We start from the raw sequence: 23,940 nt of genomic DNA, 5'->3' as shown, positions 1-23,940 counted from the left end.
GGATTGATATATAGAACATAGAACATAGAACAGTACAGCACAGTACAGGCCCTTCAGCCCACAATGTTGTGCTGAAAGTTTACCCGACACCTACGGTCTAGCTAACCTCCACTGCTACCTTGTACTATCATCCATATGCCTATTTAATAGCCACTTAAAAGCCCCTAATGAGGCCAACTCAACTACCCTCTCCGGCAATGTAATCCATGCCCCTACCACTCTCTGAGTAAAGAACCTACCTCTGACATCTCCCCTATATCTACCTCCACTCACTTTAAAACTATGTTCCCTCGTAAAAGCTACTTTCACCCTAGGAAAAAGTCTCTGCCCGTCTATTCTACCTATACCTCTGATCGTCTCTGATGGGGGCCAATATTCATTATGTCCCCTACCAAAAACATGAAGCAGACTAACTTCCATCCCCAATGTTTAAATAAGTTCACCATGTTCTGAAAAGGATATCTGCATTGGCATTATCTAGTTTCAAAGGTCACATTCACCGATTGCCTATTCTTTTCTATTCAACAAGATTCTAAAAATTAACATGGGTTACGCTGTAGTTACAATTAGAATCAAAACCAGGACAGCTACACCAAAAACAAAATACTGCAGATACTGGACATCTGAAGTAAAATGTGGAAAAGGCTGGAAATGCTCAGCAAATCAGACAGCAATAATGGAGAAAGAAACAGAGGTAATATTTCAGAGATAATGGGAACTGCAGATGCTGGAGAATCCAAGATAACAATGTGTCAAGCTGGATGAACACAGCAGGCCAAGCAGCATCTCAGGAGCACAAAAGCTGACGGTTAGGCCCGAAACATCAGCTTTTGTGCTCCTGAGATGCTGCTTGGCCTGCTGTGTTCATCCAGCTTCACACAGAGGTAATATTTCAGGTCAGATTGGAGTTCTAGACATAAGACAAAAATAGGAGCAGGGGTAGATCATTCAGCCCCTTAAAACCACAATTGATCTGCTGTAGGCCTTAAGTCCTCTTTTGTGCCAGATCGTTGTAAGATCAACTCCTCACTATTTCAAAAAATTACCTCCTTCTAAATACTTTCAAAGACCTAGCCTTCACAATTCTCTGAAGTAGCAAATTTCAGATATTTACTATCCTCTCCGTAAAGAAATCCCTTCATAATTCAATCTCAAGCTAATGTACCCTTATTCTGTAACTATGTCTCCTGGTTTGAGATTCACTGACTTGTGGAAATATTTTCTCAACATCTACCTGTCAAACCCTGTCAGAATCATGTATAATTCATTCAGATCATCCATCATTCATCTAAACTACAATGAATGTTGCCCTAGAGATAATGGGAACTGCAGATGCTGGGGAATCCAAGATAACAAAGTGTGAAGCTGTATGAACACAGCAGGCCAAGGAGCATCTCAGGAGCACAAAAGCCGGCATTTCGGGCCTAGACGGGTCAGCTTTTGTGCTCCTGAGATGCTGCTTGGCCTGCTGTGTTCATCCATCTTCACACTTTGTTATCATGAATGTTGCCCTAACCTATTTAGCCATTGTTGATAAGTCAATCTCTTCATCTCAGGGATATGTTTTATGAATTTCCTTTGAACTGCCACTAGTGATAAGATACCCTTTCTGAAATTTGAGAGCTAATAACTGTGCAGATTACTCCAAGTGCAGGCTCACCAATAACCTTGTAACAAGACTTCTCTGTTTTTTTAAAACTCCTAAAGTCCCAGCAATAAAGTTTTGTAAAATAAATTGCTCCCATAAAAACCTGCAGATAATGTGTCAATTGATATCCTTGAGACTTAAGAGTGGCAGATTTTTAATGGAAATGGCATTAAGAGAGCTAGAGCTAAGGAAGTAGATGAAAGTCATCTGCATATTGTCATTATTGAAAAAGATGGCAGAACAATTTAAAATGGTGAATAGCTAACACAAATGGGAAGGCAATGGCCTAGTGGTATTGTCGCTGGACTGCTAATCCTGAGACCTAGATAACATTCTGAGAACCCAAGTTCGAATCCCACCACTGATGGTGGAATTTGAATTGAATAAAAACAACCTGGAATTAAGAATCTAATGATAACCATGAATCCATTGCCGATTGTCGGGACAAACCCATCTGGCTCACTAATGTCCTTTAGGGAAGGAAACTGCCATGCTTATCCGGTCTAGCCTACATGTGACTCCAGACCCACAGCAATGTGGTTGACTCTGACCTTCCCTCTGGCAATTAAGATGGACAATAAATGCTGCTCAGCCAGTGATGTCCTCTTGTCAATGAATAAAGGAAAAAAAACCTGTCCTTATCTTCCTACGTAACAATAATACTTAGTCAGACCATGTCAGAAATGTATGTTAAACTTACCACACGAAAAGTCTTTGGTATTTGCTGTACGCTGATTACCATCAGTGGGGATTGTACAAAATTCAAGTTAGCTCCTTTTACCGTAACTGTGCTGCCTCCACTGCAATGAAGAGAATAATGTGAGCTCCCAGTGAACAGGTTTTGAAGAGATGAAAATGCAGTTACAGACTATGTCTCACCTGCTAAATGACCAAACTGGATAAATATTGCGGATAGATGGATTCTCCACATACATGAAACTATTTTTGACCTCTCGGGTAGCCAAGTCTATTTTTAAAACCACAGAGTGTGTCAGCGTGGTTGTGTGGGCAGGAGTAGTACACTCAATCCTCGTTTCAGAGATGCTGGAAATAATAAACAAACAAAGGGAAAAATTGGCTAATGAAGTCAGAGTATCACTAAATCACAAAGTTCAAAGACCACAGAATTCCAGGTTTATTTCCTAGATAGTAGGAACTGCAGATGCTGGAGAATCTGAGATAAGAAGGTGTAGAGCTGGATGAAACACAGCAGGCCAAGCCGCATCAGAGGAGCAGGAATGCTGATGTTTCGGGCCAAGACCCTTCTTCAGAATTCAGGAATGTCAACTTTCCTGCTCCTCTGATGCTGCTTGGCCTGCTGTGTTCATCCAGCTCTACACCTTTTATTTCCTAACCCGTGTTTGCCATGGAAATGGTTAAGGTGATGCTTCGACCCCATTAATCTTGAAATGTGAAGGAAAATAAAAATAAAATAATGTTTTGCTCCTGATGAATAGTCACTGCCTTCTGCTGGAAAGTGTACACTTGTAAACATTAGGCAAAATTGGATATTGAGTGATAATGAAGTTGGGTTCAGCTCTGTTGGCCTCCATAATTAGCTAGCTCACAGACAATGATCCTGCTCAGATAACTGGCACTTGTGTGAGGTACTGGAAGCACTATTTGCAAATGAACCCCAGAATGAATCAGCACCTGTAGAATTGGTCATGGTAGACAAAGCATCACTTGAGGAGAAGAAGGAAGTGACGGCTTGTGAGACTTAAGAGTAACAATGGTCAACATTTATGAGTAAGGGAAGAAAGGAAATCTGGACATGACTCGCAGGGGCTGTTTAATTGAAATAATACAAAAAGCTTCTTCCATTTAATAACATCTTAATCAACTGAGTTTAACAATAACCCCTACAGCACTGCTGAGGTAAAATTATCTTTCTAACCTCTGAAAAGCCAATATCAATAAATACACATACCAACAGCCATCTAGTCTGCACAGACTGGATTTAGCAATAAAACGTTTGATATGTGGTAGACATTAGCAAAGGACAAGAATGTTGTTTTTGAAATGGTAATAAACTAAATAAGCATTTATTATAATGCTTTAAATGCGGAAATTTACTTAAATATTGTCAAAATTACAATGTTATATGATTATTTCTGAATCTCACCAGTTCTACTGATGTTGTGAATCTTCTGTTTAACAAATTGTGATACCTAAGGTAATACATGATAAGATAATACTGGAACTTTAAAGAAGAGGACACGGCAAAGCACAAGCTTTTCTTAAAAAAAAGTACAATAACCTTTCTCAAGAAGGCTACACACTTCCAACAATAAGATAATAAACTGAGGCAACCGATTACATATAAATAGTCACCTGCTATTATTTGGTAAATTGTGACAGTCTGCTGCTGGAACAGTAGATGGGGCAGTTGGACTGTCAGACCACCCATTCTGATTCCTGTTCATGGACTGGAATGACAATAATCTTCACTGGGTGTTGGAAAAAGCTGTGTGTACAATTCTGTGTCTTCCAACACCACCTGTATGCTCAAGACCGTATCCCTATTTGGCCATTTACAGTTCAACAGAATAACGACATTGAGATATCATCGTACAAAAATCCTATGAATGCAACACTGAGGCCGAGGAAAGGGCTGAGCTCTGAAAGCTTGCATTTTCAAATAAATCTGTTGGACTATAACCTGGTCTCGTGTGATTTTTGATCTTGTCCACCCCAGTCCAACACCGGCATCTCCACATCACAACAAATAATAACTGCAATAAAAAATAGAAAATGCTGCAAAATACTCAGACCTCTGCCAACATAAGAATGGGGCAAACTTTTCTCCATTTCCAGTATTTTCTATTTTTATTTCTAATTTCCAGCATTCACAATAGTTTGCTGATGCAACATCTGAAACTTTATTCAAATCACTGCAAATCTTTAAATAAATTGGAGATTTTTAAATAGAATCTCATATTCGGAGCATTTAGGTACTTCTTTCAAAAATATGTATGTTTAAAGAAAATAGAAAGCATACCTTTTAAGTTCACACAGTTTCTCTCCAATTAAAACTTCCCTTCTACTTCCACAGTTCAAGTACTTTCCTGTAAGAGTAAGTGTGGATCCTCCTGATTTGGGACCATGTGTTGGGGAGATGTGTGTAACAGCTGGATTCTGTCTCCGCCCAATCAAAAAGAAATAGAATAAAATCAAACTAAGCATCATTTATGTTTTTTTGGTACTAAATTTTATAGAATCACAGAATTCCTATCTTATGGAAGCAGGCTGTTTGGTCTATTGAGTCTGCACTGACCCTCTGAACAGCATCCCACCTGGGCCCAATCCCCTACTCTATCCTTGTAAACTTGCATTTCCCATGGCTAACCCATATCCCTGGACACTGTGGGCAATTCAGCACAGCCAATCCACCTAACCTGCGCATCTTTGTATTATGGGAGGAAACTGGAGCACCCGAAGGAAACCCACGCAGACATGGGGAGAATATGCAAACTCCACACAGTCACCCAAGGGTGGAATCAAACCCAGATCCCTGGTGTGAGGCAGCTATACTAACTACTGAGCCAATTTTGATCCCATCTGCCTTTGCCCACCAATTTTCTTCATCTTTTCTCCTGAAGGTGGTCATTCTGCTTTACAATGTTTCTAAAATGTCTCTTTATTTCCTTTATGTTTTGGATTGTGCATTGACAAAAATGGGATTCTGCTTCAAGGAGATGGTGCAAATAGATCACTGCAGTTTTGAAAATCACGTTTATTGGAACAAATTGTACATTGTATGCAATGTTATGATTTTTCTGAGAATGGTGGGGGCAGGATCAAATGCCATAGAGCCAATGGGCTCAGAACTAAAGGAAAACTGCTTGACAATGACCTTCTGATTGGCTCCTGCACAGGTGACCACAGCTTTTGTGGGGTAGAAAATCAACTAGCCTACAAAAGAAAACCATGAAAAATCTCAGTCTTAGAAAGTGTCCATTAATTGTTACCTGTCTTCCACTTACATCTCTGCAAATCCCCCACTGAAGGAGAAACAAAACGCTTTCAAAGACAGTGAAAGGTTAATTCCAAACAAGTGAATGAAAGAGAGCATCAATGTGCAAACAACCTGGTGTCAACAGCAAAGAACCAAAAAGGAATTGAGAGGAAGAAAAAGAAAGTAACTAATCAAATCCTGTGTCTACACTGGAGTTATTGAACTGTATTTTCCTGTTTTTTCTTTCCTTCTTCACCCTTAATACCTTTTCTTGTGTTGACTTGTCTTTTGTGTCTGCCTGCTTCTGAAGGGGGCATTTTAATAAGGAATAGCGTAGAAGCTATTTGTATAAATTAACAACTCAGATTTCCTAACTTCCATGGTTAAAGATAATTTGTTGTTAACAAGTACAGTGTTTTCTTAACTTGACATATTCAACCAGGCAAATTGGGGACTTGGTATAGTTTGACTAAATCTTTTCATGTTCACAATTATTTAGACAGGCATTGTGAATGGACAGGAAAATGGAAGATGGAAAATAATACGGAAAAAAATGTTAGGTTATTCAATTTGGTAGGAGAAATGGAAGTATTTGTGTATTTCTTGAATGGTAAGTGATCACAAAGTGTAAACACACAAAACGATCTCAATGTTCTTGTTGCTTAGTCACTGGAGGCTAACATACAGATGCAGCAAGCTATTAGAAAGGCTAATGGAATATTAACCTTTATTGCAGAAAGATTTGAACACAAGGATAGTGAAGTCCTTTGTGTAGTTTTGATTATGTCATCTCAGGTAAGATATTTCCATAGAGGGAGTACATTGAAGGTTCACCAAACTTGTTCCTGGAATGGTAGGACTACCCTATGAACAAAACAGTGGGAAAAATGGGCCAGTAATCTCCAGAGATTTGAAGAACAAGAGGTGATCTTATTGAATCTTCCAAAATGCTTAATGGGACAGACAGGATAAATGCAGATAAGATGTTTCCCCTGACTGGAGAATACAAAATTACAAATAAGAGGGATAATGAAGAGAATTTTTTTTTACTCAGAAGGTTGTGAATCTTTGGAATTCAGTCACACAGGACTGTGGAAGCTCAGTATTTCAGTATGTTTCAGGTAAACATTGTTAGATTTCTGATAATCAGTTACATGCAGAATTGTGGGTCTGAGTAAAAGGCTTTGAAGTGTGGGTCTGAGTAAAAGGCTTTGAAGTGTTCTATCAGTCAAAATTATATTGGGACTCAAGGGGCTGAATGACCCACTCCTGATCCTATTTTCCTAAGCACAAGATTTCCTTAGTTCCTTGGTCCAAAATTAGCATTGAACTATTTATCATGAATGGAGATTACTTCATCTTTGGCACCAATTGTTGTTCAAGTTTCCAATTGTCAGACAGATGAAGAACATTTAAGCAACATGGCAGACGTACCGAGTATTCAGCTTATTCAGAGCACTTCAAGAAATCATTACAAACAATGGGCAGATGTATAAAGACTGACCCTTTGGTGACATGTGTGCCAAATGAACTGTGAACCATGTAATGTCATCACCACATGATCCCAGATCAAACAGTCTCACCCAGCACTGTTTAATAACTTGTCCTGCAGTTTAGGATGATAAATCACAATTTTCATGAAATGCCTCAGAGTTACACCTCTGGATGTGGGTTTACAATTGCCAGTAGAGATCATGTTCCCAAAGCAAATGAGAACAATCTTGGCATGCCAACATGTATTCAAATTCTCTGAAATACATGATGCAGTTCATGACAAACATGAGAGGATGCATGGGCAGCATGCAGATGCAGAATTACCTCAACTGCAAGAAAGATAAAAAGATAAGAGATACACGCCCACAATGGGTACTTGAGTACACACAGAGTGTGCAGTCAGCTCAAGTCGTATGAAGTCATATCAAACTAATGGAACAATACTGAGGGGAAACAGAAACCTGCTCAGGCAAGCGTACACTATGCCAACTGAGCACAGCAGACATAGAAAAAGACATAGGGATAATGAGTAATGATGTATCACCAGAACAACAGGCAGTACATCAACAGCATGAAGTCCACATTTCCCGAGGTTATACACATGGCTTTAATTGTAGAATATGAAAGCTATCTTTGGAGATTAAAAAAACAGATATTGCATATCAGCTTTGGAGTGATTTTGCTTTAAGAGTTCAAAATGTAAATGAGCCAAGCTGCATATGGTCAGATGACCAAAAGCTATAGGCTTTCTGCTCTTCAGTTTTCTAAACACAACTGTCTTTATATATTAGTTCAGCTGTAATAAACCCACTAGAGATCCACAATAAATGAAATCCATATATCTCATCTGTGCTTTATTGCAATAACACAAGGTATTATTCCAGGTAGAGTTATCACAATCTGATACTTTGGGAATCAAAAACTTTTCTCTGCCAGACTGTATGATGAGAAGCCACAGACAGCATGGCCTCCCATTCATTCTTCTTCTTTGTCAAAGAAATCTTAGATGACAGTATTTGGGAGACTCTGGACAGACCACTAATGCTGGATGAGCTAACTAAGCTTCTCAAATACTTTGCGAAAACTAAAACTCCTGGAAGCTACAGCTTACTGGCTGACTCATCTTCTACTCTTGGGACAAGATGCGCTTAGTCCTGCTAGAGGTATCTGAGACTAAGTTTCTGGATGGCAGCATGTTAGAATCCATGAGGAAAGGGATCATCAACCATTTATGAGCAGAAAGAGGAGATAGGAGAAATTGGCAGCCCCTCAATGCTCAATAGGGACTATAAAATCTATTCATGGTCACTGCCAACCAGATCACTTCTGCCTTGGAGCTGGCAATCTACATCCTGATCAGACCTGCACTGTACCTGGCAGGCAGATCTTGGAGAGGCTTGTTACTCAGGGAAATCAATGCCCTTATGCTTGACGGAGGGATGACCAGCTACTTCAACAACCAGGACCAGGAGGAGGCCTTTGACATAAATTCACACAGCTTCAAGATGGAAGTTGTCTCCAAAATGGGGTTTAATGAAGGAATCTGTAATTGGATCCAAGTGCTCCACATAAACATCAGTAGCATAGTTTTGGTCAGTGTGTGGGGATCAGAAACCTTTCTGATGAAATCTGGAACCTGTCTGAGCTGTTCTCTTTCCACTATGCTGTTCATGTGTTATATAGAAACTCGTTGATTGGATCAGGATGTATTGAAACATAAACAGAGGCACTAATACCAGGGACAGGAGGCACTCGGGTGAAGGTTTCCCTGTACGCGGACAATACCACCACTGTCTGCTCCATCCAGCATCAACGGGCTGACGAATAAGCATCTGCGACCAGCTCAAATGGGCCTCAGGAACCAAAGGAAATCATGACAAAGTGAAGTCATGTCCTTTGGGAAGTAGGCCCATTGTTCCTTTATACCGTTCACCATTCAGAGAGATGTAGGTTAAAAACTGGAAGAGCGAGTCACTATGCTGAAACAAAAACTAAGCATGCGGGAGTAACACCCTCTCTCCACTGTGTCTGGTCATCAGGTGTTCTCACTGTGTTGCTGCAAGTGGTGCAAGTCTGGCCTATTTCTCACACCTGCACAGTGGCATTCACACTTGCTGTGTTCCACCTTATCTGGAGACTGAAAATGGACCATATTCATAGGGACACAATGCATGAACCCTAGACATGAGAGGAGAAAACATATCCAAAATCAGCCTCATTCTAATAGATACTTTTATGTGCAACTGCATTAAGCTGTGCAAAGACCCTCAGTATTCAAACACCAAGGATCATAACATGCTGGGGATCTCTCTGCCTCTGAAGTTGCAAGGGATGTATCTGGCCACATTTCCACAGAATGCTCCACAGTATTTGGACTATGCTGTACTACCTGTTTTATTGAGGATCTCACATAGAAAACACCTTGGATAACAAGTCCATCAGGTAGTGCCCAGCACATAATGTCCTAGAATTCCTGCAGGAAATAGTTGGCTTCCTGAGTAGACTGCCAACGTTATTTGGCAGAATGCCTATTTGTCAGAACTTACAAACAAACTTCAAGAGGTAACCTGGCTGGCATAGAGAAAGGGTCTTCCTGTCAAATCCTCTCTACGTAACTGGTATTTCATCAACTCGGCATGTTAACCTTCAGGTTGCTATGGTGGGGAAGGGATCACTGACTAACTCCTTGTGGAGTGTGCCTTTGCAACGAAGCTCTGGAAAGAGATGCAGTGGTTCACCAAGGTTCATCCCAAGTAACCCCATGAAGTTGGTCTGTGTCTTGTTCCCAGGGATGCTCTCCTGGACATAAATCAACTATGTTGGTAGAACTGACAGCATCTGAGGAGCAGGAAAGTCAATGTTTTGGGTCAAAACCCTTTGATCATGACAAAGAGTTGCATCCCAAAATGGTGGCTTTCCTGCTCCTCAGATGCTGTCCGACTTGCTGTGCTTTTCCAGCTCCACACTTATTGACTCTAGCTTCCTGCATTTGCTGTCCTTACTGTCTCTATGTCTGGAGGACCATCCAATCAGTGGCATGTGTTCTTTGGGTTGTTGAAACTTCCTTGTCCTGCTGGTCACAATCACAACAGTGTCCAACATTAGAAATAGTAGGAACTGCTGATGCTGGAGAATCCAAGATAACAAGGTGTAGAGCTGGATGAACAACAGCAGGCCAAGCAGCATCAGTGGAGCAGGAAAGCTGACGTTTCGGGTCTAGAAGGATCCAGACCCAAAACGTCAGCTTTCCTGCTTCTCTGATGCTGCTTGATCTGCTGTGTTCATCCAGTTTTACACTTTGTTATCTCAGTGTTCAACATTGGGTGTGATTCCATGATTGGGCAACATTTGCCAAGTAAACCTGAGCAAATGACGTAATATACCAACAACCAATTTAGAATTATCAATCAGTTTTGCAGTTGTGTTTTAACACACATTAAAACACAGCATTCTGTTCTTTGCAGATATAGAAAATGTGCGCATATTTTTCAACTCAACAAAGTAGGTGACAGGTCACTTTCTCAGGTTAATGCTTTGAACGATCAAAATCAATCTGCCAGGTTTAAAATTTAAACAGAGCTTGGGAGGTAACTGTAAGTAATCATTAATTGGTGCATTATTCATCACAATGTTTTTACCAATCAGAGACCACTTGCCAATCAATCAGTACTGCCCTTTTGTATAGTATTTCTTTTGAACTGTCCTGATGATTGGAAGTCATAAGGCTGTGACAAATGTGCCTTTTCTCAGCAATATGCCAGTTCAGTAAATTTCAGCAAATCAAATGCCAATCAAATGTGATCAGAGATAATGGGAACTGCAAATGCTGGAGAATCCAAGAAAACAAAGTGTGGAGCTGGATGAACACAGCAGGCCAAGCAGCATCTCAGGAGCACAAAAGCTGATGTTTCGGGCCTAGACCCTTCAATCAAATGTCACTACTTCTGTGGAAACTAAGATTAGGAGATTTTAGAAGGTTCCCCTTAGTTTTCAAATTTTCCATAGGCATACCTCATCTTGAGAGCTTTCTCAAATTTAACATGGACAATCTTAATTTCTCTGGACAATTTTGTGCTTGTTGATGCATGCATATGTTTCGCAGTACATAACTTTTAGAAGACACCAAGAACCAATTTGTGAGAAGTAGAGTGGATGTTGTTCAAAGTGCAGACATTTTTACAGATCAATGCAGAGTTAATGCATGACAATGTTAATACATCTTGCTTCCTTGGGCGATGAATGGATGGAAATGATATGTAAATGAATTGTGGAAGTGCTGTTACAGTATGCAAAAATAAGCTGCTGCTCAAAAGCAAATTTGGTAAAGTTTTGATTAAGATCAGCATGATTATCAAACTCTCATATTGTCACAAGCTATTTTAAAAAATTAATAAAAATGAACTCTATCTTACCACAATATGAAAGCCATGCATAAGTGCTGTCAAACTCTTGTTCAAAGTTAAATTAACAGAGACAGGGTTGTAATCTTGTGTGGCATTAACAGCTTCCAATATACAGAGAAGTCTTTGGAAAGAAAAAAAAGTTAGCTGACATTACAACATAGGAAAGATGATTTTAAATGGTATTTAAATTTTAAATTTACATTTTATTCCTTATATTGTACCAAGACGAGAAATACTCTGGACAAATTGCCTTGCTTCTACGATTCTTATCTTGTCTCAGTGAAAATGCAAGTCTAAAGTCTCCAATAAGGTGATTAGTTTTTGAAAATGGCTATTGACATAAATTCGTAGCAAAGTCACACTATGCTTTCTTAGGACTGGGGAAATCAAAGGGTATGGGAAGAAGGTCGAAACAGGGTTTTAAATTGGATGATCAGCCATGATCATGTTCAATGACGAGGCTCCTCTGATGCTGCCTGGCCTGCTGTGTTCCTCCAGCTCCATACTGTGTTATTTCTTGATAGCATATTGCCTGCCATTACACACTGCCTGTTGTTAGTCACCAATAGTCCCCATTAACAGCCATTCACCCTCCTAGCCTGATCGTTATCAACTCCTTTGTCTATCCAACTGCTCTTTTCTCCAAATAAAAACCAAAAGAACTGTGGACACTGTAAATCAGGAACAAAAACAGAAGTTGCTGGAAAAGCTCAGCAGGTCTGGCAGCATCTGTGAAGAAAAGATCAGAGTCAACATTTCGGGTCCGGTGACCCTGTCTCAGAACACAGGAACTGAGGAAGGGGTCGCCAGACCTGAAACATTAACTCTGGTTTTTTCAGCTTTTGTTCTTCTCTCTCTTTGAGCTCTATCCTCTATCCTGTTGTTTACTCCCTACCCTATCCCCCTCCCAATTTTGTGCGTATAAACTGACTTTTTCCCAGCTGCCATCAGATCTGAGGAAGGGTCACCAGACCCAAAATGTTAACTTTGATTTTTTTCTTCACAGGTGTTGCCAGATCTGCTGAGCTTTTCCAGCAACTTCTGTTTTTGTTCTTGATTTACAACATCCTCTGTTCTTTCTGTTTTTAGGCTGACAATGAACTCTTGAGCCGCACTTAACTGATGCCATGCTGACACCTGCCCAAACCCAGAGGGCTTAATGTGGGGCTTATGAAAACCAGGAGTGAGATTTTGAACTCAAGTGGTCGTCACTGGCATTCCAGAAGAATAATCTGCGACATGAGGGTAAATCCGATGCTGCCTGGCCTGCTGTGTTCCTCCAGGTCCATAGTGTGTTGCCTCTGGATATCACATTACACCTCACCTGTTGTTAGTTGCTAACAGTTCCCATTAACAGCTATTCACCCTGCTAGCCACTGGAAAATATATTTGGGTTGAGGCTGGCATAGAACTCAGGACTATGAGGTGCAAGATTTCCCCGTCAGGCTGCGAGGAACACATCTATTCCTCTTGGCCCACAAAGAGATGTTTTACAAAAGAAAAACACAGCACAGTCTTTCCCACCCTGCTTTATGTCTTCTGCCAATTCTCCATGGTAATGGCACTTGTCATTGCAGTTGCAATTCCAAGTTAGCTTTATGTTGGGGTCTGAACGATGTCCGTAGGTAGCGATATTTTGATACTGAAGAGGATACTACCTGCTTGTATGGCTAACCATAGGAAGGACGAGCGGACTGTCATTTCAATCCTCACCTACAATGTACCCACTAAGTGCACCAGTTTAAAATTGAGTCTGAAATGTTTCATCTCTATATTGAAGTCCAAGTGGCAGCTCCAAAAGAAACAGGTAACATTAACTCAGTTTTGGTAGGTTGCTTTTAGTATTGTGCCTTATCTTTGTTCTGGTTTTTATGATCTGTAAACCTGGAACTAGACTTGTGGCTTGATGCAAGCAATCATTTGTCCACCTGTATGCAAGATGTTATGCCAAATGTTTGCCTATTTGTTGCAAATAGGTGTTTTTTTAAAACCATAATGATCTAAAAAGGTGAGTCAGAATTGTGTTCTTCTTCGCACACCTGTTCTTGTTGCTCTTTTTAACCTCCAATTTGCAGGATGCGTTGCCGACTTCTATGGCAATCATTTTAGCATTTACTTTTCCAGTTTTCATTGCTCCAAAATCTTTTCCACAAATGGATAATCTTGTTCCACCCTCAGAAGGTGCACTTAATGGGGAGATCTACAAGTAATTACAACAATAAAATATCAATTGTAGGCATTCACAAATTTGCTGTCGTTCAACTCTCTATATTAAATGGATAAAAAGCAACGGAGAATTCTCAAAAAGTTTGATAGCTGTTTTTCTGGTCTTCAGTCCCAACTCTGCTCTCTGTTTTCAAGTTCCTGATTCTAACCCTGTTGTTGACATTTTGATCAGACACTAAAACAGCCTATTTGTAACCTTGATATCACATTTGATCTCAGAATGAGTGACTGACCTTTTATTTGTGCGATTGCGAAGGCCGCTGTAACACAGCCCACCTTTACTTCTGTATCTCCTAATTTCTTCTGGTGTGCATACCCTTATCATGTCTTTGTTAACTCACAGCCTAACAATTCCAGTACACTGTTGGCTGGTCTCCCACAGTCTCATCTCCATCAAGTTGAGGTCATCCAAACTCTGCTGCCTGTGTCTTAACTTGCACCAATTCCCATTCACTTATCACTCCTGTGCTCATGAACCTACAATGACTCCTGATTAAGCAACACTATGTTTTGTAAATTCTCATCCTTGTTTCTAAAGTCTTCCAATAGATTTGCCCCTCCTTCACCCCCGGAACTTCTTCAGACTTGCCGCTAACTGAGATGTTTGGCCTCTATTTCTCACCTTGCACAGCGCAGATTTTAACTGCTTCACCAGTACTGTATACCTTCAGCAGCCTGGACCTTAAGTTCTGGAATTCACTCCCTGTACTTCTCCTTTCTACGTTGCTTCTTTCACCATTTGTAAAGGTTAATAAAATATCTCCTCTGATATGGTACCTATCTTTTCACTGACACCAGGTTTCAATTCCAGTTTTATTAACTGAATCAAATTCCTTCAGTTGCTGTGGTGGGTTTTGAACCTATACACCCAGAACATTATATTATTTGTGCAGTGAAATTGCCACAATACCATTATCTCCCATCTAGAGTATCAAGTTTGGTTCAAGTTTGACTTTCTCTGACAAATATGAAGGCACTCAATTGTGACTTGACACCTTTCCATAGTAGTCCAACATAAATGAACAAACAGAGAATACTGGAGAATCTGTGGATCTAGCAGCATCTGTGATGAAAGAGAGTAAATGCTTGACTGCGAAACAACTTCTCCAGAACTGTCAGCACAATCTGTTTAAATGTAAACTCTGCTTTAACTTACAACATTACCCCTAGGTTTTCCCTGACTGTTTTGGCTGCTTAAATCTAATCGATTCCTTTGTCTACTTCCTTTTTTTCTGCTACTTGACTGAGATGATGTCTTAAATAACCAATAATTATTCTGTTGGCTCGCTGATGGAAAGACACATATGTAAATATTAGAGGAATAAACTGATCAAGCTGTAAAAACAATGAAGGATTTTGCTAAGTTCAGAACTACTTGTACTGGTCATTGTTTCAATACCTACATGATGCATAATATAGTTAGATGCTGTCAATGCAATATTATCAAAAGGATGAGTGAAAAGTTAGAAATATTTTGCATAGAGGGCTCTCAGGAAATGAATGCTCTATCAGGCACAACAATACAAGCAGAGTCTATAACATCATAAATTTGCTCTTCCTGCTACCACTATTCTGTGACATGGACTGACACCTATGGCTCTACATTTCTGTGACTCTCTGGCACATTATAAACTCTAGAAGACTGCAGACAGACACATGCACACAACATTAGCATTACACTGAAGGAATATTTGCTGATATCAGCCTTTCTGTGAGACAAGTCATAGCCGGTCTATTAGCACTTTTTAAAAGGTAAGTGGACTCAAAATTCAAAATGTTTGGGAAAGAGCGGGGGAATTCAGGCTAAGTGGGACTCAAGAAGGATGGCATTTGCATGACGGACTCAATAATCCTATGTTATAGAATTCATGATGTTCGCACAATGGAGTTGTGCATTAATCTGGATCTCCATTACCAAGGTATTACTGGATCATTAATACTGGATAATATCTAAATATTGTGCTACTTTCTAAAATGGTAATTTGGAGTAACTATAAAATGTATAGAAATTATTTAGGGTTAGCAAGTGCTCTAATTGGACTATAACCTTTAAAGCCAACCTGAATGACTTCTTCAAAAATTTTCTTAGAATTTTTAACATATCAAACTTAAACCTTGGGAGGTAGATTGGGATTTTATCCCATGGATCTTTTTGAAGAAAATCATAAACGCAATGAAATTTAAACCAAATCACACACCAGTGAATCAGATTAACAGATGAAGTTTTTAAACATGCTATTTATCTATTGGTGAAGTTCGAATTAAAGATACACAGTGTACTTTTGTCAAAGATATTGCAAATTTGCCCTGGATACACTCCAAGGAGCAACAGTAAACATGGTAAAATTTAAAATTTTTAAAGAAACAGCAGAGATTCTTACCTTACTGATAACAGGAGGGCAAATATTCTGGGCCCATGTCTGATTTGTACATTCCTGTATTCTGGAACACCTACCATCGCACCAGCCACACTGCATGAAGTAAGGTGCTGTTAAACACTTACTGCATGACAGGAAATGGTCACATCCTGGGCCTGTTAAAGGTATTCTGCTTATCTAGCGAGAAAGAACATTTTTTTTTTATGGTGCAATTAGTTTTTGACAAGTTGTGAATTCATTATACCAAGAAAAAAGCTTCTCCATTCCATTAATAAAATAGATAAGCAATCTATTATACATTTAAAACTGACTGTCTATAACATTCCAAATACATTGTGCCTACAGGTGATGTTGAGAGAGACATGTTAAGTACACCAAACCCGGTGATACATGGTATGTCGACGTTTTAATTTTGTTTTGTTTTAGTAGCTTGGATAGAGTAAGATCAATATGTTCACTATCATCAGGATTTTTGCTTTTTAATATACCAGGGCCAATGGGGTGCGACTGAACTGATCAACTGATCATTTTGGCCCAGCATCGCCCATTCCCAACATGTTCCCACTTCCCCACACTATCTCTGTCTCCCTCCAAAGACTCCCTCCCGTTCAATCTTTCTTCCAACTCTTCCACTTGCTACTTTCCTGCCTGCCCTTCCCACTCAGAGCTCCTCTTAATCTCATTCATTTCCTCCCTCCCCTCAAGTCTTGACCCACAGGGAGGGTTTGGTGGAGGAAAACAGCTAGTGGGAGAAGCAGCCAATGGAAGAGCAAACCAGAAAGTGGGAAGGGTGGGGAAGGAGGGGGAACAGAAGATGGAAGTGGTGAGCAGGACAGAGTAGAGCAGCAATGGGTGAATAGAAAAAGTGTGATACTTATTTCATATTTTAAAATGTATTTTATTTTAAAAGTTATTTCATTTACAAATGTAGGAATTCAGGAATGTACAGTACTTCTACTTCCTGCTTTTCTTTCTCAAAAAAAGTCCTATTGGACTTAATTACAATTTTTATATTAGTTGCAATGGGAAGTTTTGATTCATTTAAAATTATTTCATTTTAATTTGTACTTTTCAGGAACTCAAATACAATGTTCAGCAAGTAACTAATATAACACAAGAAAAGTCCAAAATGGACTAATAACTTCCCTTGCACCCAGCAGCTTCAGGAGACGACCATCTCAGAGGGTGGTCTGTTTCTTAGATTTTTATTCTGATCCTTCAATTAGAAACATTTTTGCACTGCAATCGGCCAGAAGTGCGCGATGTTAATGGGACAGTGAGATCAACGCACTTCAGGAATATGAGTGAAGGATGAGGCCAATAGTCTTTAACTGTTGAGATTTAAGAATAGATAATGAAAGGGAAAGCTGGTGAATTCGAGTGCATGAATTCCAGGCTAATTAGGCACAAAATGAGACAGGTGGGTTTGAATTAAGAGAAAAAGAGAGTAAAGGGAAAGAAAAGATTGCAAAATATTTTCATTTGAAATGTTAATTTCTCTAATAACAATTTACTATTTGTAGGAAGGAAACATCTTAATTTGAATTATTCTCTTTCTGGGTTGAAGAAGTTGAATGGCATTGGAGAAACATAAATCTGTTCAGTGAAATGTTCCTCACATAGTTAAGTAACAGTCATAACCTTTTGAGGCAAGTTTAATTGGTTTTAATACTGCAAATGAAGCACTTCTTGAAAATCATGCGGCAGCTGTTGGTGAGCTTCTGTTTTCAAAAGATTAATGATACATTGATACAAATTGTTCAGCAATTTGTGGCAACTTGCGATGCCTTGCTGCAAATTACAGGGTTATGTACATATTAATGATGTGATTATTATTAATTACTGTTACACTCTCAGCATATTCTTAAATTATAAAAACATTTGTGACTTTAGGTATCATGAGAGATTAATGAGCGCTGTTATTGACATGAAAATAATGTTATCATGTCATAATGTGACTAGCATAAGTATTTGAAGATGAGGACGAAAGGATATTAAGAAACCACACTTTCATAAGGAGAGATAATGAATTTACAATCAAAAAACCACCTACTTTCTTTCCCGTGATGACAACAATGAAGCCTTCTTCAGATTCAGACTGTTCAACTATTACTTCAGGAGATACTGAACTGGAATCCAACTGGAAACTTACGTGGGGTGTCAGTCGTTCAATGCGGGAAATCACCACCTGTAATGACAGTATTTACAGAATTGGTCAGTATTTTATATGCTACAAGCTGTCACTATTGTAATGATGTGAGAAGGGTAACTCATCATGGATGCAAAAGAAGTTCAATGATCTCACCAGAGGAAAAAATAATTGTGAATCTTCACACTGATTTTGAAAAGTTTATGAGCCTGTGGCAACTGTGTATTGGGTTTCTATCTTTCTCAACAGAATAAAATCCATCACATTTGTACCTCTCTTCTGTTCTGAAGGATACCATTGAAATGTTAACTCTGTTCCACTTGCCACAGGTACGACCAGACCTGCTGAGTTTTCTAGAGTTTTCTGTTATTACTGGTTTCTATTATTCAACACAAAGAGCTAGCTAAAGTAGCACGAGTTAAAGGTGGTAAAATCTTACATACAACAGTGATTTATTCAAACGTCATAAGTCAAATTCATTCCACACAAACAGCTACAAAAGTGAAATGTGCAAAAATAAAGGAGCTCCATCCTCACAATCAGTGGGCCATCTCTGAATGCAAAAGTGGTAACTGATTACGATGAAGGAACAACAGAAGCAATAACCTTGTCACGTAGGCATGGAAGAACATGCCATCTTATGCTGGAAAGTTCTTGTTTCAATTCCCACACTATGCTGAGTTAGCTAATCTCAGCTGATCTGGTAGAAGAAGTTAAAATTCACCTCAAGCTCTGCTTGTCTCTATGTTTGAACAGCCTACCAACATTTGTTGTCTTGGATGTGATATTCTAATCCAGAAGGGATGAGCTGAATACAAAGTTTCTTTCAGGGCCCGGTACTGAAAAGAGAGGCCTTCTCCATCTCTTTTTAATATGGGAATAAAGCTCCCACCTCATTCTGCCAGGGGTTTCAGATGGTGAGCCTAGGTGAAGGAAAACTTACAAGAGTGGTTCCAGGGATGGGGAATTTATGCTGGCAGTTTTGAGCTGATGGGGCTGTTCTCCTTAGAGAAGATCAAGAGGACATTTGACGGAAATACTAAAATTCATGAGGGGTCTAGGCTTTGCTGGACAAATGATAGTTAGGAATTGAAATGCATTACCAGAGCTACGGAGCAGGGGGATAAGTCTAGATGAGTTGTTGCTTCAGACAGTGGGCAAGGACACACTGGGAGCAACTGCCTGTTTTTGTAACATAATAGGTATGATTCAATGACATATGAAGTATGGTCATAGCTGCACAAGATTTTAACAGAGATGAGTTTCAGTGGCTTCTGTTCCTTCTCCAGTAGACCAAAAAAAATCCCTGCACTAGTTAATCTCTTAAATGTACATGCTCCAGTATTGTTTATTCTAACCATATTCCGGTTCCGTTCGTACAACACCTAAATCTTAGACTGCGTAGTTTAGCAACATTACGTCACAGACCATATGATCTTATAAACTAAAAGCAAATTTATTTTATTTGAAATCAGTGTTTATAATACAAGGAACAGCAGAAATGATTAAGCAAAACCATTTTAATTATAGACTGATGCCTAACCTTGGGGCCTTTCTCTGGCTTCCATATAATGCTTCCATATAATTCTTTAGTATGCAAAGGGCAGAAAGAGTTACTTCAACTTGAAGGTATATTTTTATTGGCGTGGTAAAGTTGAACTGTGCTAATAACTGGTAGAACTCTGGTTCATACTTGTAAATCAAGACCACAATGTTTCAGATAGTAATTATGTCAGAAGGAGCTACATGATAAAGCTAGCAGTCACCTTAGGACTTGAAAGCATGTTACCTCTACCAACTAAAATTTAAAAAAATGAGTGTGTCTGGTCCTGAACAGTGAAAAAAAGCTGTGATCTTTTTCGAAATCCGTACAATATAAACTCAACAGTTTATGTTTGAATATTAAGAATAACAAAGTTTTCTAAAAGAGCAGATCACTGGCAAATGTGATGAAGCAAGAAACTTTACTATGTTTCAGGATTGAGTTAAACAGTTTTGAGTTAACAAATGGAACTCAAGGGATTTACCAAGGTCTGAAATAATTACTGTGGGAAATATGGGTTAGGTGCTCTCCAAAGGTCTTATCCTGATTGAAATTTGTACCTTGGAAGGAATTTTAACCCTATACAACAGGCAGCTATGAGTTAGGTTGATGAGGAGGAGGAGACTGAAATGTTGAAAGATCCAAAATCTTGCCCAAACTTGTCTTGAACCTGCCCTGTTTGTGTGTTAAGCGATGGAGCATGAATGTGAGTGACTAACTGTGTGAAGTGGGCAATAAGGCTTCCTGGATCTTGGGAAAATTGTCAGTTTAATCAGTTAAGCAACTATTGAATCCACCATGTCTATCCGGCCACATTTGTCCTTTACATCTGCAAAGCAGATCATGCATTATGAATATTGCAACTTTAATAAATCAAGATTAGATTAGATTCCCTACAGTGTGAAAACAAGCCCTTCAGCCCAACAAGTCCACACTGCCCTTTGGAGCATCCCACCCAGACCCATCTCACTTTAACCCGCACACCCCTGAACACTACGGGCAATTTAGCACAGCCAATCCACCTAGCATGTGCATCTTTGGACTATGGGAGGAAACCCACGCAGACAGGGGGAGAATGTGCAAACTCCACACAGACAGTTGTCCAAGGCTGGAATTGAACCCAGGTCCCTGGTGCAGTGAGGCTGCAGTGCTAACCACTGAGCCACTATGCTGCCCCTAAGGTCAGAAATCATATGCCACCAAGTTAAAGTCCAACAGGTTATTTGAAAACATAAACTTTCAGAGTATTACTTTAGCTGCTAGTGAGGGAGGTAGTATCAAACATAGAATTTATAAGTAAATGATCAAAGGGTCACACCACTTATGAGGACGTACAAAACAAACCTAAGATGCTTTTAAATCTTTAATCAGTTGGAAGATTTTAATTGATTAATATGTATATGTAAATCTCCAAATTCCTTTGAAGTTACTGTCCTGAGAGAACTAAAGGTTTTATCAGTGTAAAGAAGGGGTGACATTTTAGTTCAGACAATGCACGTTAGGTATGAGGCCTTGTTTAGAATCTGTATGTGTTTGGTTTGGAGTCAGACTGATTTTATTTCTAAAGTAGGAAATTATATTACACCACATTGACTGACTGTCTATAAATTGTGTGCTTTTTCAACAAAATAGAATGTACCTGCAAATACAAATTCACCCATAGATTCTGTGTGTGCATGTGCGCATGTGTGTGTGTCAGAGAGACAGTGTGTGCATCAGGGGATCTGTGTATGTATGTGTATGAGAGAGAGAGACAGTACGTTTGTGTAAGTGTGTGTGTGTGTGTGTGTGTATGATTGTATGTGTGTGTGTGTGTGATTGTATGTGTGTGTGTGTGTGTGTGTGTGTGTGTGTGTGTGTGATTGTATGTGTGTGTGTATGATTGTATAGTGTGGAGAGGTCACCTGTAGTGCAACATGAACCCAAGACCCTGGTTGAGGCTGTCCTTATGGGTACCGAACTTGGCTATCACCCTCTGCTTGGTGACACTGTGTTGCTGCGCATCCCGAAGCTCACCATGGGGGACGTTTACCCGAAGATTCAAGGTCAAATGTCCTTGTCCGTTGAAGTTGTCTCCCACTGGGAGGGAAGATCCCTGCCTGTTGATTGCTGCACGCGCACAAGCACTCGCACACACACACACACTAACTCTCTCTCTCTCTCTCACACACTCGTATGCACACATGTAAATCTGAGGGGTGAATGTGTATTTGCAAATACATTCTGTTTTGTTCAAAGAGCATTCGATTTATAGATATTCAAAGTGGCATTTTATAATTTTCTACTTTAGAAGTAAAACCAGCCTGACTCCAAATCAAAACACATACAAATTCTAAACGAGGCCTCCCACCCAACATGCATTGTCAAACCAAAAATGTCACCTCTTCTTTACACTGATTAAACCTTTCATTCTCTCAGGACAGTGACCTCAAGGGAATTTGGAGATTTACATACACATAGTAATCATTTAAAATCTTCTAACTGCTCAAAGATTTAAAAGCATCTTAGGTTTGTTTAGTACATCCTCATCAGTGGTGTGACCCTTTGATCTTTTACTTACAAATTCTGTGTCTGATGCTACCTCTCTCACTAACACCTGAGGAAGAAGTAAGACTCCGAAAGTTTGTGATCTCAAATAAACCTGTTGGACTATAACCTAGTGCCATGTGATTTCTGACCTTGTTCACCTCAGTCCAACACCGGCAGCTCTGCATCATTTAATAACTCAAACAGACAGAATTCTTTTTGAATGCAAGGTTTGCTGCTTGCAATTTAACTTCAAAAGTTAATTTTCCTTAATCTCCATTTCTGGTCAATTTGTCACTTCATTTTTGCATAATTTAACAACATTCTATGTGTTGAAATAGCCTATTTAAAAACATATCTAGATTTTGCTAGGTTTGCTTTATAGCCTCTGTAATCAAAGATATTTTCCTACTTACTGATTTCTGTTTTACCTTGTTATGAAGTTCTTCAAGGGACAAAAGCAATATGGGCTTTGGTAAGATTTGTGGTGGAATCACACAAGAAGTCTAATGAAGCTGATGTTGACAATGAGTGAAACTTGCTGCATCTTTTGTTCGTCTGTTGGATGGCAAGGTGATTTTCTTGCTACTTAGCAGTAAGTTACCAGTTAATTATTTATTGAATGCCTTAAAACTGTACATCTTGCATCATTAATATGCAACTTCCTTTCTTAATCAAATGTGCCCAGCAAACGAAATGTCACAAGTCAGCGCAGGTACCTGGTGATCTCATCTTGCCATTGGCCTTGACCAGCTTCCACGTAGCTCAGCATTTCACAGCACAATCCATGGGAACCAGCCACATGCACCACTGGTCCATGGAATCTGGTATCCAAGATTTGCTAACTCCTTACAATCCTCGTGGCACCTCTCTGGTTAACTTGCAGGACAGTTAGGAAGCACAGCTCTGTACTGCAGGATGCATAGCAACCGGCATTTGAAAGGTTCATGCTGCACAGACACCATGTTTACAGAAGCAGCTCGCAGGTTGCATTTCAGGGCTAATAGGAACTACAGATGCTGGAGAATCTGAGATAACAAGGTGTGGAGCTGGATTAACATAGCAGGCCAAGCAGCATCTTAGGAGCTTTCCTGCTCCTAAGATGCTGCTTGGCCTGCTGTGTTCATCTAACTCCACACCTTGTTATCTTGCATTTCAGGCTGATCACTTACTCTCTTAGCTTTTGCTCACTGCATCCATACTTTGTCAAGCCTTGCCTGTTATCACTCGGGGTGGGGTGGAGCCTAAAGGCTATTAGTACAGCTGTATTGATATGCTCTTTAGTGCAGACACATAGAAAGCTGTTTGTCAGTAGGGATCTGGTGGAGGGGGTATAGTCATCTTGCTGCATAGCACATTGGATGTCAATCAAATATCCACAGAAGATAACAGCTGCCTGCACAGCAAACATGCTGCATGTTTATCTAACTAACAGCCATGTTAGCAAGTGAATGGGTACTAGTCCTCAGACAATCAAGGCGGGAGAGGGGGACTGTTTAATCAGGATCATCTATCACAGACACAGTCCACATACAGTCCAGGGGCTTAGCTGTGATCATACTCAGGGGATATGTCTGGCTACAGTGGGAGGGTAACAGTCAGTCCTGTGCCATCA

At 39.7% G+C, this 23,940-nt stretch overlaps 1 protein-coding gene across 1 annotated transcript in view; it reads right to left on the bottom strand.

Annotated features, from left to right (window-relative positions):
* met (MET proto-oncogene, receptor tyrosine kinase) overlaps positions 1–23,940 on the bottom strand; it is a 130,846-nt gene that overhangs the window by 37,476 nt on the left and 69,430 nt on the right. Inside the window, exons 4-10 of the mRNA XM_048549059.2 lie at positions 18,161–18,295; positions 16,111–16,284; positions 13,543–13,703; positions 11,513–11,624; positions 4,650–4,786; positions 2,528–2,692; positions 2,349–2,448 (exon numbers count right to left, since the gene is read on the bottom strand). Coding sequence (XP_048405016.2) covers positions 2,349–2,448; positions 2,528–2,692; positions 4,650–4,786; positions 11,513–11,624; positions 13,543–13,703; positions 16,111–16,284; positions 18,161–18,295 — 984 coding nt within the window. The remainder of the gene's footprint in view (positions 1–2,348; positions 2,449–2,527; positions 2,693–4,649; positions 4,787–11,512; positions 11,625–13,542; positions 13,704–16,110; positions 16,285–18,160; positions 18,296–23,940) is intronic.

This window comes from Stegostoma tigrinum, chromosome 18 (assembly GCF_030684315.1).
Source record: "Stegostoma tigrinum isolate sSteTig4 chromosome 18, sSteTig4.hap1, whole genome shotgun sequence".
Classification (NCBI taxonomy): Eukaryota; Metazoa; Chordata; class Chondrichthyes; order Orectolobiformes; family Stegostomatidae; genus Stegostoma; species Stegostoma tigrinum.
This window is presented reverse-complemented; position numbering and strand designations above follow the sequence as displayed.